Below are 15,127 nucleotides of genomic sequence, written 5' to 3'. Positions count from 1 at the left end.
GCAGAACACTAAAGCAGAATCTGCCTTGATGGAGAAAAGTATGTAGGCTTCTGGCTTATAATTTGTCATTCAGCATGCGTGCTACAAATGTGAAGAGCAGCTTTCAGATTTGGTTTTGTGTGTGCATTCGATTGAAGTTCCTGTGGCTTGAGAATCTGAAAAACCTCTCTTGTTCATAGCAGATTGGGTTTACATTTAGTGTTCCCGTTGTAAAATCGGCAGAACTTTCTGGACCCAGTGGTACTCCAGTGACGCCCTTTCTTACCCTAGGTAACTGAAACTTTAGCACTTCAGATCTGAAGTGCTGATTTTCCTTTTTTTCTTTATTAAATCTTCAATCTGTCCTGTCTGCGCATGCTAGCAATTCCAGGCAGTGTTGGACTTCTGCAGTATTTTTCCAGTGACAGATCTGCTTTTATATTTTTTTTTTGTTTTGTTGCTTTTTGTTTTGCTTGTAATCATAAAGCATTGCAAAGTAAGTAGAATTTGTGAAGATTCTTATGTGAGAAGCATGAAAGCTGGAAATTCTTGTTTCTAACAAAAGTGAGTATAATCTGCTCTAACTAGGTCACATTGTGAAAGCTGTTTTTGTTTTCTTTTGTTTCAAAAGACACCACCACCTCAACCAACATCAATACACAGAAAGAGGAGGTCAAAGATTTTGCTGGTGGTCCCTTCACCACTGCCCACGTCTTAAAGGAAGGAAGCGTCTTAGACGTTCTAAAAAATCCTGGTGAGATAATGAACTCCTTTTAAAAAGATGCTGCAAAAAATACGCTAGCATTTTTTATTAAAAAAAAACCAACACACGACTTATGGTTAATAGAGTATCTGCTATAAATATGAATGTAGGAGAGCATTACATTAAGCGCTGCGTTTGTTAGGGTGCATCTGCCCCCTTCTATTCTAAGTGGTGTTTGTTGCTGGAAGTAAAACTGCAAGATGAAAAGCAGATGGGTTGCATCTCCTTTACGTGTTAGGATGTAATTGTAAATGAGGTACTAAGAGAATTAGCCAGATAATCGGTGTTTCATTTTAAGTAAATACAATTTGTGGAATTGAAAAGGAAATGTTTGTAAAGCTCAACACTCCTGTCCCACCTTCAGCCCAGGTGAAGAAAGAATAGGAAAGAGCTTCAGTTCCAAATACATGGCGAAAGCTGCGAATCTTTGGGCCTTAGCTTACAATGGCTCCTGTGGATTAAAATTTAAACTGCAAACAGAAGTGGAGTGTTTTACGTTAAAAACCCTTTTCTGAATTTTGTTTTTAAGCAATTGCAATTGTTTTCAACAGTTTCATAAAGTGTGTCTGTGGAAAAGATATCTTTTAAGAAAAAGGGCTTTATTGAATTTGATCTTTTCCCAAAAGTCTTCTTCTAACTTACATACTTGTTAAGAAGGCAGCACATTTCTCTGTTGGAAAGAGCTAAGTGAGAGAAAATACATTGTGCATTTTGTTTAAGGAAAGACCTCTGAGTGAAGTGACATTCACTTTCTTTATCGGTTTAAAAGAAGCAGAATCTAAATCCACATTGTTCAAAGACTTCAGTTTTGACTAAAAAAAACCCAACAAACAAACCACAAAACAACTATGTTCAAGGTAGATTTACAAGCAACTTGAGCTGCTGTTTAAGATGCATTTCCTTTAGTCTTTCTGTATTAGTAGCTTGTCTTTTCTGTTAAAATTGCCACCTTTTAAATAAGGAGTTGTCCTGTGTCCGATGCATTTTGAAAAAGATTATAGAAAATTAGACAGTTGTTCAATTGTCTTGAGTTTTTATTATTTAATTAATATTCAGCATCTGTGGGAAAATACCGTATGGATTGCTGCTCCGAGTACAAACTTCTGTACAGTTACTGGAGTAGATTTGAGTCATCTGCTACGGAAGGAGGAGCTTTAGAAATTTGATTCGATTGGGCATCGCGTCTTAATCAAATTGTATTATTTCCATTCCACGTTGGACTGTCAGATTTCAGTCAGCTACTGTCTGTTTGTACTTGTATCGACCAGTGAAAATGTTGATTTAAAGCTTGCTTGGAAACAAAGAGTTAAATGAAGCTTTAACGAAATGTTCTGTTGTGACCCAGTGCAGCAGATGAAATTTCATCCGTTTAGATAAGATTTCTGGGGACTTCCTGTTGCGCTCGGTCTGAATGTCTAGTTGTAACCATTGGCACCTGAGTTGAAATTTTTGCCCTCTAGTAAAGTCACTTAGTTACATGTAGTGAGGTGCTGCGCTAACAGGAAGACTTTTTTTTCTTGCTTCCTAGACTTTGGATTGTTGAAAACACGCTCTTCTACGTCTGCACAACCTACAACAAGCACAGTGGTTTATACTAGGCCTGCAATAACAACTTTTTCTGCAGGTAAAGAGACTTCTAAACAAGCATCGTACTGGCAATCTGATACATGTGACCCTTTTCTGCAAAACAAAGACATAAAGGACAAATGTGTAACTTGTCAAGCTACTAAAGCGTCAACAGTTGAGAGTATGAAACAGACAGTAAGTTCAAGTCAATGCGACACCTCAAAGCCAGCAGCGCCCCCAGCAGGGATGCTGGGCTTTGGAGACAAATTCAAAACAGTACCTGGAACGTGGGATTGTGATACATGTCTTGTCCAAAACAAACCGGAAGCTACAAAATGTATAGCATGTGAGACACCAAAACCTGGAACGGGAGTAATGCCTGCTCTGACATGACCAGTGGTCACAGACAGCTCGGTGACAGTGACATCCTCCTCGAGCAGCACTGACACAACAGCCACTCTGGGCTTTGGAGACAAATTTAAGAAGGCGAAAGGCTCTTGGGACTGTGGAATATGCCTTGTACCAAATAAGACGGAAGATAACAAATGTGTAGCCTGTCAGTCTGAGAAACCAGGTATGGTCCTTTTTTTCCTGTTGTTTCCATCCTAGCCTCTGTGAATCTTGTACAGAATAAAAGTACGTTGCATATATGGAATATTTTAAGCAACACGATTCCCAGGTACGGTTGATGGATTAGCGGCTGTCTGCAGGATTGGTTTACAGGCACTTCAGAGGTCTCAGCCCAGGTTCCAGCCTGTCGCATAAATTGAACTGATTGTGAAATGTATTAGTACGGAGCTGGATCAATGCAGATACCCCCGGCTTTGCAGCTGGTGAGGGAAGATGGCTGAAGTGGGTGACTTAATTTAAAAACAACATAGTGATTTTTCACTGGCGAAAATGAGAACTCCATAGAAAGAGTTAAAAATTAGTGCGTTTTTCTCTTTCAAAAAATAAGTAAAAAAAATTACAGAATGTGTCCAAAATGCCTCTACTCACCGTTTGTATGTAATTGAGGGGAGATGTGAAGCCAGATTTCAAGACAGTGTAGTCTTAACTAGTCTTAAGCTAAAGCAGAGAGATGCCTATGAAGGTCAGTGGTAGGCTTCAAGAAAGCGAGTGACCCGCTGGGTAACTTCTTCAGGGCAGTACTGGGTTGTTTCCCATTGTGTGTGACCGTAATTGATTTTGAGCGTGGTTGTATTGTTTTTAAAATACGATTCTAATTCTAACTTTGACTCTAAATGTCATTTAACATGCCATTACATCGAAAAACACCTGTGCAAATATATCGTGGAAGAAACAAATTAAGATGGACTAGACCGGGCTTTTGTAATCATCCTGTGCGGTAAGACTGAAATTTCATGAGGTAAGATAATGGATTTCAGACAGAGTTGATTCTCTTGGACTTCCAACCTCTGAGCGGTCAGTCGGCATCTTTGTCTGAGGCTCTTGCCATTGCAAGGAGGAATTTTGGAAATGAGGGGTTTACTGTGACCATGGTGCAGTGAATTGCACGGTTACGTTGCACTTGTCAGGAGGAAGAGCGATGCAAGTAATACTAGGATAAAAGTTTTCTGCGTGTGCTGTGGAAGGGAAGAGCCATTCTTGTCTTTCCGGTTTTGAATTTGAAGCGTTATCTTCTGCTTCTCTCTTAAAAGGCACCTTTTTTTTAAAAGGCACCTGTCAGGCCTCTTTATGGAGGTTACACTGTGGTCAACAGCAGCAGAAGCTTGTGTGCTGAACAGAGTTGTGTGTTGTTTGGAAGCTTTGAGTTCCACTCTGGTTTTTTTTGTTTGTTTGTTTGTTTCTTTGTGGGTTTTTGGTGGCTTTTATTTTTTTCAGGGGCGGGGGGGGGGAGTTGCGGAGTAGTTTTGAACATTTCTGTGGGATTTGACAAATCAAATTTAAAAGTTAATGTTCATTTTATAGTTCATGTTCAAACAGGATGGTTAACTGTCTTGTTTGTCTCACAGAGGGTCCAACACCTGTGACCAGTAGCAGTGCATCTGCATTTTCTGCTCCTTCTGGAGAATTTCTGGATTTAGACAAATTCAAGAAGCCTGAAGGAAGCTGGGATTGGGAGACCTGCTTGGTTCAAAACAAAGCAGAGGCCACGAAGTGTGTAGCCTGTGAAAGTGCAAAGCCAAGCACCAAAGCAGAGCTCAGAGGTAATACTTAATGATTAAAACGAGGATGCATATTCTGTGATTTATTTTTTGGTTTGCTCTGATTTTTTTTATTTTCTTACCTGTTAAGCACAATTATTTTTTCCTTTGAGGTGTGGCAAAATTATTCGTTTTTCCTGTAGGAATATTGCCTAGATAACATCTGTTTCCACACTTTTCCCCAAGAATAAGTTTATCCTTTTTAGAGAAAAGCTTTCATTAATGACGTGCTTGTTCTTTACATGCCCTACACGTTGTTCATTTGGAGTTCAGACTAAAAACATGATCTTTCAAAGAAGTTCGTATACTTTTTAAAGCCAGGTGGTGGGCAGAAAACACAATTGTGAAAAGTTTTATGTAGAGAGGAAGCATGGGGTTTTCTTGTTTGTTTTACTGTTTGGTGGGTTGTTTTTTAAACAGTTTTGACTGGAAAGATCAGGACTAGAATGTAGTTCAAACCTTCATGTACTGCAGATACACCGTGGGTTACGGACTTGACATTCACTTATTTCTTCAGGTTTTGGTACTGCGACTGCGTCCACAAAATGCTGCCTTGCCATCATTTACATTCGGTGTTCACTCAGAGTGTTCAGGTGCAGAGTCTGCAGCTGCCTCACAGTTTACTTTGGGAAGGACAGAAGAGAAGCAGGATTCTGTCACTACTGCTGCTCCGTTAGTGTTTGGAAAGAAAGCTGACACTGAAGAGTCAAAGACACAGCCTAGCTTTTCAGTTGGGAAGTCCGAGCGTACAAAAGAAGAGAGCACAGCAAAACCTATGTTCAACTTCAGTTTCGTTAAACCATCAGAGAAGGAACCTGAGCAAGCAAAGCCAGCTTTTCCATTTGGGGTCCAAACCAGTACTTCAGGTAAACAGAGTATCTTTTGTCTTCACTTGTGCGCTTATGTCCATCAAGTAAGACCTCTGAAACCATACTAGAAAAAATCTGTGGGATTTGATATGTTCATGTACTAGAGCTTTAGAAAAAGTTTAATTCCTATATGCAGCATGTCTTCTGTCCTGGTTATTGATACGTACGCAATTAGTAGCAATCCCTTTTTTGATCTCAACACTAGGTTTAGACAAAAAATTGCGACACCTTAAGGAACCTGTCCTGCATCTCATACAAGCACAGAAGTTGCAGTGTCTCAATGCTAGCAGTACAGTTGGTGGTAAAATCTTTAGTAGGGTGAAATAGAGGCCTCACACTTTTCAGAGAAAAAAAGAGATGAGAGAGAGTATCTTATTCCCACGTACTTGCAACTATGCTGCAGAGTGTACTGCTGTTACTCTAGTGCTACAAAGGTCCAAAAATCACTGAACAGTTATTAGCCAGTTTTGTATTCCTTTAATTTGTTGAAAGACTGCAGTAGAGGATTGAAGTTTTTATTGAGGATCACTGTGTGGAAAAATTCTGATTGTTAAATGTCATTTGTATGACTTAAGAACCGCGTTTTGGAGTACAGAATTCAGTATTAATTCCAGAAGGGGTAAGGGGAAGGACATTAGCTAGTAATCCCGAACAAAAGCAGTGTATAGAGCTATACTGATTTTAATCGCAGTATTCTTACAGTTGGTCTGTTACTGAACAGATATGTTTTGGGGAGATATGGTGGCCAGGGAGGCGTGTGTGTTTGTGTGCTTCCTCTTCTAGTTAAGGTTCTGGGGTTTGGTTTAGTCAGGAAAATTCGATGAGGCACCTTGTGTAAAAGGAAATGTTAACCAGCATTTTTCAACACGGTGTAGTCCCTTAAAAGTGTCATAGATGAAAAGAGGCCATAACCGCTGGGGGAAAAAGTTAGTGGGAAACTGAGAGCAGGATCACATTCAGTGGTGAGAGAGCAGCAGCCTAGGGAAAGCTGATGAATGACTGTAACAGATAGTTCTATTTTAAGTGTAAAACAACACTCAGTACTTTATAATGGTGGTCTTACCAGAGGGTTCTTCTCCATGGCTCCTAAAAGCACGTCTTGAAGGCATTCGAGTGCAGTGAACTTAAGCTGTAAGAGTTGGGCTGGTAAGCTTGGCCTGATTTGAAGCTGTAGGCACGGGGCTATAATTTCTGAACAGGCTACAAAAGAAACTGTACCACTGTGCTTTTCAGTGCTCCGTTTAGCAAAGCCATCAAATTGTTGCAGGCAATTGATGTTGTTCTTCTAAGAGCACCTGAAAAATATTTTTGTTTGAAGAGTTCAGAGGTACCGGTTAATACTGGTTCAGATAATTACAGCCAGCTCTTGGTGTTTGTGACCAATAAAGTTTGTGGCTCCAAAAGGAGTGGGTTAGTGCTAACTGATTAACTGCTGTATATGCAGAAATATGGAATCTGATTACTTACGCAGAGAGCACTTAAAATGTATTGTTTTGCTGGCTCTCAGTGAGTTGCATCTTAATGCTACCAAGGAATAAGCTTTTTGCTTCTGGCCCAAGTTTTTTAATTTGGTGAAAGCCTTTTCTGTGCACGTGCACATGCCAGAGAGGTTGCTTAAATAATAGAAGCTATAGTAGCTGCTATCTTCTGTTTTTTGTAGAAGACAGAAACTGAATTCGTTAGCTTTGTAACTGTTATGCATACTAGAATTGGTTTTCTCCCTTTTGAAAATAGTAGAGGGTATGCCTATGTCAGATTTGGTGAGCAAGGTGATCAGATGAGGGCACTGCAAGACTGCCAGAACGCACCAGGTCTGGGGGGAAAAGGAATCCGGCTGAGCATAGGAATTTCTAAAAGGTAACCAAGGAGTTGTGCATTGATACAGTTATTCTAAATAATCAGATTCTTGTAGCTCTGCCTTTGGAAAGTCTGTGGCCCTTGCTGTAGTGGCTGTACACAGGATGCAGTCTACAAAACCAGAAATGCAGAAGTCCTATGTTTTGACTCCCTGGATTCATCAACCTGCTTCAGGATGGCTGGGGGAATCCAACTGTTAAGTCTAGCCAGACAGCGCAACTTGGGCTTAGCTGCCATTGTAACCAGCCTTGTTTCTCAACAGTAGCAAAGCTGAATGCATTGGTAAATATTTTGAGGTTTGGGCCTGCATAAGGTAGAAGGGACAAGAAGTGGTTTTATATGCTAGGGAGTTCTTGTTCTTAGAGCTTTCCCTCTAGTTTGAGAGAAGCACATAACTAGTTTTACAGTGGGTTGACAGGAAAGAAGTGGGGGGGAAAAATGGGAACGCAGGGAGAAAGCCAAAGGCGTTATTACTAGAACAGGTTTAGAATGCTATTCTTTGCTTTTCATGAGCTTAGGGCAATGGGGAGTTTAAAGCTTAGCACTTCCTGAGAGGGTTTCTTACTCTACCGGCTCAGTTCTATCACTTATTTAAGGCAATTCAGGTCTCTGAACGGTTAAAGAATTGATACCAAATTTGATGAACTCTGATCCAGGATACTGACAAAACAGGACTTCATATAAACAATTTCAGTATGTTCATGAGGTTAGCTTGTGTGTTCTGTTAAATAGTAAAAAATGACACTTCTGTTTCTGTTTACCTAGCATAATTCTGCAAATGTTGCCTCCTTCTGCTTTAGAATGGAAATGCTCTTCTCCAAGAGAGCACTGTCCAAAGTTCTTTGCCAAAATTTTTTGATTAAATTAATATTGTTTTATTTTGAAAACAAGAATAAGCCACAAACATGTTTTCTTGCTTCGGCTATCCAGAAGAACGTCAACAGTATTTTCAGATTTTCCTTCCCTACACAACTGTATGTAGGAAGAGTGCAGTTGGAAGCAGAAGACCTAAGATGATGTATCTTCTGTTTGTTTACTACAGTAACAAGACAATGGATTACCTCTTTATTAGAACTTGTGTAGCTTTGCAGTATTGAAACAAATGTAGGTATTAAAATACACATCAGTAATACGTTTCTGAATGGCTGAGTACCGTGCTCTCTTAGCATTGAAATACCCAGCCATTGGATTAGTTTGTCCCTCATGTTTGCTTAGTTTGGAAGCTATTTCAGAATGCCTTCAGCTTGTATTCTTCCCCAAAAGCATAGAACTCACTTCTCTGCATCCCCAATTCAAGTCAGAGAAACTGGGCACTGCAAACACAGGAGGTCTGCCTGTACAGAATCAGTGAAGACAAGTCTAAACAGCGGTTTTTTTTGAATATGCAGCTGGGTTATCTGAATGTTCTTTATGCAGTGTACCTCAGTTTTAGTACAGATAGCACTTGTCTTGGTTCTTGTCATTAGTCTGAAGCTGCCCCTGAGAAAATCTTGAAAGGGAAAGTAGTGAAATCTAATCAGCAGGCCCTTTCTTCTTAAGAACCAATGGAAATGGATAATCTGACTCCATTCACTTCTTTCTGGAAATAAGATCTATTAATTAACCAAACAAAAGATAGAAGGGTTAAGACTGCATCTTTAAAGCAGCTGTGCTTGATAAATGTCTCTGGTCTTAAATCAGTCTTTAGCAAAGCACAGAGACTTAGCAGCAGCTTGCTTATGCCAACGCTAAAAATACTTGATGTGTACAGGTAACCATGTCAAGGCTCTGGAGTTAATCCATGAGAACAATTCCTTCTGGTATTGGCAAAGGTGAGGATGCTTGCTTCTATAGAAATGAGGTTTTGAGCTGTGACTTAAGCTGTCACTTAGGTGACTGTTTAGGAAAGCTTCCTTTTAAGTTTTGAAGTATGTAAGCTGACAAATTGTTTAAGTTCAGAACTGGGTTTACAGTCTCTTGTTCTCTGACTGTATGCAACTTCTCATGTTTCAGACTGAAAGCAGAATTGCAGCGGTACCAGTCATACAACTATAATGCTTATTGCCAAGATTACCAGAACTACTACTCGCAGCGGAGTTACGATGCTTACGCTGACTACAACTACAGCTCCTATGCTCCCTATGACAGCATGCAAGCTGTTGGAGACTGCTCTTTAGGAGATTCTTTAATGGCTCCAGCTGTTTTTGAGGTAAAGATACTGCACGCTTGCTGTAAAGAAAATATTTCACAGATAATATGTTGTACAGATTTGTGTGAATCAGCAAAAAGAATCCGAAGTTGAAAACATGCTTTCTGCTTAGTGTGAAGTTAAAAGAGCAGATTCCATTCAGAGGTGTTTGTATTTAAGTGCTTAAATAGTAAATCCATAGAATTAGTGATTTATACACCATTATTTGTTCACGCATACCAAAGAATGGTTTTGACAGCATAATTGCGTACGCTTCTTCTGTTCCTGTTCTTCTGATTTGCTTTGCTTAAAGCAAATTAAACAGTTGTTGTAAGTGGTCTTATCGTGGTCAATGTATTAGTTGTGACCTCCGGAGGTCCCTTCCAACCTGTACTGTAATATTGGCTTTCTTCTAAAAATAAGTAGATAAAATGCCATCTATCCTTGTAGTTGTAGGAAGAAGGAATGGGTTGAGACTGCAGCACTTTGAATCTGTGATGCTTTCTGAAATGAGTTATGATTAAACTTAGCCTTTTCTGTCTTTCAGGAATCTTCAGTTATGACTGCAATCGGTGATGACCTAATTACTGACGGTAATAAGGGTTCTATCATTGTCACTTGAGTTTAGCCATCCTTGTGCCTTTTAACAATACAAGCCAACCTCTACTGGATGAAGAACATCTTGAAAGTTCAGCTGAGGTCAAACCTCTGTGGGGTTGATCTGCAATCAGCTGGGGTTTTAAAGCTGATACAGCATACACTGACCGCATCAAGTAAAACGGGACACTGTCAATGCTTCGCAGCAGGTTTCTTGTACCTGTGCCTTCATTCCCATTTGAAAATGGTCTAAGACAGAATTTTGTTCTTTGTATTGGTTCCGCTAAACAGATTTTATATTAGAAACTCAGTAATATGCAAAAGCTTTGTTCTCCACCCTGAGGTAAAAGCTTATGTTGCAGATTCCAAAAGGAGGATTCAGCTTGCACTTACAAATACGGTACAAAACATATTTGTGTCCTGGAAGGTTTGCAAAGGTCCTCACGTGGAGGCATTTTGTGTTAGTGTTTAGAAACTATCCTATGTAACGTGTATTGCCGTAGAAGTGAATTAAATGACTCTTGGGAGGGTTTCATGGCTGATTATCCTTAAACGTTATCTTTACTATCTTAAACATTGTCTTTGTCTTTATCTTGAAAGACAGTTCTAGTCCCAGCCTTCTAATATACAAATTCCCAAAAGTTGGAGTTGTGAGGCTCAAAATTTTAGAGGACTAAATACCTCACTAAAATTAGTAGATCTAATAGCTTATTACACTTAGCTTAAAATACATTTTATTAGCCATTTCACATGAAGTTTTTTTGTGTGCATGCCTCAGATTTGATACTTGGACTTACCAGGCTTTTATTTTCAGATCCACAGCTCTACTTGGATGTTGATGAAATGAACAGACAATTCACGGAGACAAGCGAAGAACTCTACGATTCACTCATGAATTGTCACTGGCAACCTCTGGATACGGTCACTTCTGAAATCCCCTCTGCTATTTAAGTGTCTTCTAGAGCATGACCGTTAGGACCAAAGTGCTAAAGCTACATTTCTTCTACATTATTCTAGCTCATAAGTTTTAAAGCACAATGATAGGTTGGGTTTTTTTTGCTATGCTTTTGACAGTTTCTGTAATCTTTTTGTTCATCACTCCCTTCTTGGAGCATCATGAAGTCATGTAAATATTCGAGAAATGTAAAGAGGTAAATGGGGTCTAAAGATAGACTTGCCTGTGTAAATAAAAAATTTGTTTCTGCAAACCTGCCAGCAAGAGATTTTACTTGTACCTGTGTGCAGCACGTTCTCTTCCGGCTTATGGAATTTAACAAGGTAGTAAGGGTATTTCATCTGTCTTTATTTTTATATGGGCATTAGGACACAAGCAAAATCTAGCTTCCCCTTGTTTTCCTGGTTCCTTAGGTAAGCGACAAGCCAAGCCTTTCATGTGCTTGCTTAGACTGGAAGTATGTATGGGAGACACTCACAGGCCTTGCTATGGAAACACCTGTGCCCACTTTTTCCTGCAGGCTGCTGGCTCTAACTGTACTACTGATACATGCTAGGTCAGCTAAAATTGGCTTATAAATAGGGTATGTTAAGCATATGGAAGTGTAGACTTCAACTGCCATAGCTACAAACATCCCATGGAATGAGGATGATGTCTGCTGGCACTCTCTGCATCAGCATTCAGTTTTCCCTTGCCCTTCTTACTGTTAGACTTCTCAGCTGACGTTTTACAGCGAAGAAATTGCTACAACATAATCCGTGTTCTTAAACCTAAAAAAAAAAAAATCTTGGAGAAAACAACTTGCTGGTTTTCCCTCCTTGCTGGCAAGGAGAAAAATAGTCCACCAGGAACAACAAAAAAATCCTAGTAACAGCTCCTTAAGTTATACCCTCTGCTACCCTCTCTGATTGCTCTGGTCTTCCTTCATTCGTGGTAATGAAGTTTTTAAAGCTCTGGTAGAAGGATGACAGCACTCAAGTCAAAGGAGATGAGAGCAATGAGGAAAGCTTTGCTTTAAGCTAGAGCAGTCTTGCGAGTTGCTGCCTTTATGCTGTTCTTATCTTGAAGGGTACAGAGTCTTTTCCAGTCATAGGGACTCCATAACCCTATGAGTATGGAGAAATAGTTGCTAATTAACAGTGTGTATAATAAGTAAGTGAGGCTGGAAACAAAAGAATATTCCTCCAAGAAAAAAAAGGAAGCAGAAATTACTGTACTTAATAGCTGGGGAAGCTGTTAAAGCTAGTTGACACAGTTCTGGTACTGCCATGTGTGTTTTGGGGGCAACATAAACCATAATTGCTGTGATGGCAGGTAAGAATCCAATTCTTTTTTATGGCTTAGTGTAGTCAGTGAAAGCAGTGGTCCTAAGCTGCATGCTGTTCTTAAATGTAATGCAAATTCTCTTTTGTGACTCCTCAGTACTTCCAGGTTACTTGTAGCTGATCACCAGCAACTGCTTCTGTTAGCTATTAGCTGTTGGGTTTTTGCTAGGAATACTTTCAGTCCTGAATTGAAATGATGACATCCTGAAACAGAAGAGGCTCTTGGAGTATTGTAGGAAGCACATTCTTCCTGGTTCTAGTGCAGGTGTAGACGTAGGAGGAGACAGAAGGCAAAGAACCTCACATAGGTGGAGGGGGTGAGGTGGCATCACAGTTAGAGCTGTTGCAGTTAACTCTTCCCAAAGCATGAAAGCAACGTGGCTGGGAACAGGGATTTGTTGGGTTGCTTCTTTGTGTGAGCCAGGGAGTCTTTTGAGGGGCAGATTAATAAGAATATGACACAAGGTAGAGGTGCAATAGATGAAGCAAAGAATCTGGGTGGGAAAAGGGTTGCTTGTACGTGTCTATGGAATTGTTTCAGGGGACTGAGCTGGGGCAAATTCAAGATAATAGATGCAGCCTCCTTGAATTTGGATGGCAGTGCTGAAGCTTCAAAACCTTACAAGCTTTGATGCCACTTCAATTGTAGTGCATAGCTGTGGTACTTGAGCTCAGAAGTGCAAACTGCACAGGATTTTTTTATCTATTTTCTTCAACGTGAGCAGCAAAACATCTTCCAGGAATGTGCCTGGGTGCTACGCTGCTTTGACACGGCTTGCTTTGCATCACCAAACACAGTAGTTAGGTTGCATCGAGTACTTTGTGGAAACATTCATTGTGTTGTCACCCAGAAATGGGATGCTACAGATGTGTGTTGGCCCGGCAGTATCAGTGCTGGTTTTTGGCCTTTGAGAGGTTGGTCCATAACATGTGACCTGTGTAATGAGGGGCCCACATAGATTGGTGACTTCATTAAGTCTGATGCTGTGGTGGTGTGTGACCCAAGGCCCTGAACGTCAGAAAATCAGGCTGTGGCCACCTATTTTATGCAGACTTTGCCTATTAACAAGGTCTCTACACTGTACGTTAGAGACGTGCGCCTCCTTTTCCGGACTAGATAGCGAAAATACCAGTTTTGTAGTTCAGTGAATGAGATTGGTTGGGCTGTTTGTTCTCCAGAGCTGAAAAATGTTGGGAGTGTATTCTCTTGGAGTCCACAGAAATGAAAATGATGAGAGGAAGAGAACGTTGGTTGCAGCCCGCGTGCTGCTGTTATAAAGTAGTTCTCTGATGTCTTTTTCCCTCTGCTGAGACTTATCAGCCTATCGTCCTTTCCTGTTAGGAGCGCATACCTGGCTTGGGATGGTGTGCGCAGTGCAGATTCTTTACCGTAAGAGCACAGTGAATGCCAGACTTCTTCCTGTACTGCCGTGTTAACCGTGAGTCACAAATTCAGGAAGCAGTGATTGCATCGGAACTGCTAGAATGCTTTGCGGAGTCTTTTTACTGGGTAAACTTCACAGCTGCAGTTACAACTTCCAGCCTGTGTTAGCTGAACACATCGTACTGGTGCCCGCCATCAGTTTGACAAAGATGGGATTGCAGTAGGAACTTGCTTTTTTCCTTCTTTTTAATTAAACAAGTCTTTGAAGCAACTTTTCCAACACCACCAGACTTCACTTCTTCCAGTTATTTTCTGTTTTACTTAGCTGAAATGTTTTTTTTTCTTCCAAGCTTGAGGAAGTTTTCTACAAGAATGTCCCGTAATGATTTCATAAACTCTTTTCGTTGTACCTAGCTGCAACAGAGAGTGCTTTTATTCAAAAACCTGCTGGTTTTCTCTTCCAAGAAGTAGTGGGGTTTTTCCTATCTCTTCACTGATGGGAAAGGCTGTAGGACAGTAGCTTGAGGGGCTACTAATGCTGTCATCAGTGAGCCGGGAAAAGGCAGGAGTCCGAAACGGGTAAAAAGTACTTAAAAGGATACCAAAAGAGTAAATGGTACTTAAGCCGTGGATGTTTCTTTTTGCAGGGATGCTCTGGACTAACCGCTTCTTTCTAGCACTACCTCAAAGTAACTTGCAGATAGACCTCACAGGGAAGGTTGATCAAATGGTGATGATCGCTGTCATTCTGCTGGACACGCAGATACTTGCCTTTCGTTTTGGCTCATTTTTAATACCAATTAACTTCAGTGCATCGCGTTAATAGACACCGTTTGACTGCATCGGCAAATGTTTCTGAGTCGTGAGTGTCATTAAAGGCCTGTCACCCTATGGAAATCCTTCTAAATAAGAAAAATGGCATTTAAATAAATAAATAAAGCAGCGTTTGAACTTATGGGGATGCAGTGCAGTGAGACCAGAGAGTGCAAAGGCACCAGTGGGGATGCAGTGCAGTGAGTCCAGAGAGTGCACTGGCACCACTGGGATGCAGTGCAGTGAGTCCAGAGAGTGCACTGGCACCACTCTGGATGCAGTGCAGTGAGTCCAGAGAGTGCACTGGCACCACTGTGGATGCAGTACAGTGAGTCCACAGAGTGCACTGGCACCACTGGTGATGCACTGCAGTGAGTCCAGAGAGTGCACTGGCACCACTGGGGATGCAGTGCAGTGACTCCAGAGAGTGCACTGGATCAATTGGGGATGCAGTTCAGTTAGTCCAGAGAGTGCACTGGCACTACTGGGGATGCACTGCAGTGAGTCCAGAGAGTGCACTGGCACCACTGGGGATGCAGTGCAGTGAGTCCAGAGAGTGCACTGGCACCACTGGGGATGCACTGCAGTGAGTCCAGAGAGTGCACTGGCACCACTGGGGATGCAGTGCAGTGAGTCCAGAGAGTGCACTGGCACCACTGGGGATGCACTGCAGTGAGTCCAGAG

The 15,127-nt window shown here is 41.0% G+C and overlaps 1 protein-coding gene across 3 annotated transcripts in view; it reads left to right on the top strand.

Annotated features, from left to right (window-relative positions):
• LOC136790898 (nuclear pore complex protein Nup153-like) overlaps positions 1 to 14,585 on the top strand; it is a 36,673-nt gene extending 22,088 nt beyond the window's left edge. The window contains exons 14-18 of one of the 3 annotated variants that reach the window (XM_066997704.1): positions 180 to 270; positions 611 to 733; positions 2,271 to 4,479; positions 4,994 to 5,342; positions 9,195 to 14,585. In XM_066997704.1, coding sequence (XP_066853805.1) covers positions 180 to 270; positions 611 to 733; positions 2,271 to 2,701 — 645 coding nt within the window. In that variant the 3' untranslated portion in view covers positions 2,702 to 4,479; positions 4,994 to 5,342; positions 9,195 to 14,585. Of the gene's footprint in view, positions 1 to 179; positions 271 to 610; positions 734 to 2,270; positions 4,480 to 4,993; positions 5,343 to 9,194 lie in introns of those variants that run through there. The other 2 variants (XM_066997705.1, XM_066997706.1) reach the window with 2 other exon arrangements.
• Positions 14,586 to 15,127: the final 542 nt, after the last annotated feature.

This window comes from Anser cygnoides, chromosome 5, assembly GCF_040182565.1.
Source record: "Anser cygnoides isolate HZ-2024a breed goose chromosome 5, Taihu_goose_T2T_genome, whole genome shotgun sequence".
Taxonomy (NCBI): domain Eukaryota; kingdom Metazoa; phylum Chordata; class Aves; order Anseriformes; family Anatidae; genus Anser; species Anser cygnoides.
The sequence above is the reverse complement of the archived record's forward strand: the minus strand, read 5'-3'. Positions and strand labels throughout refer to the sequence as shown.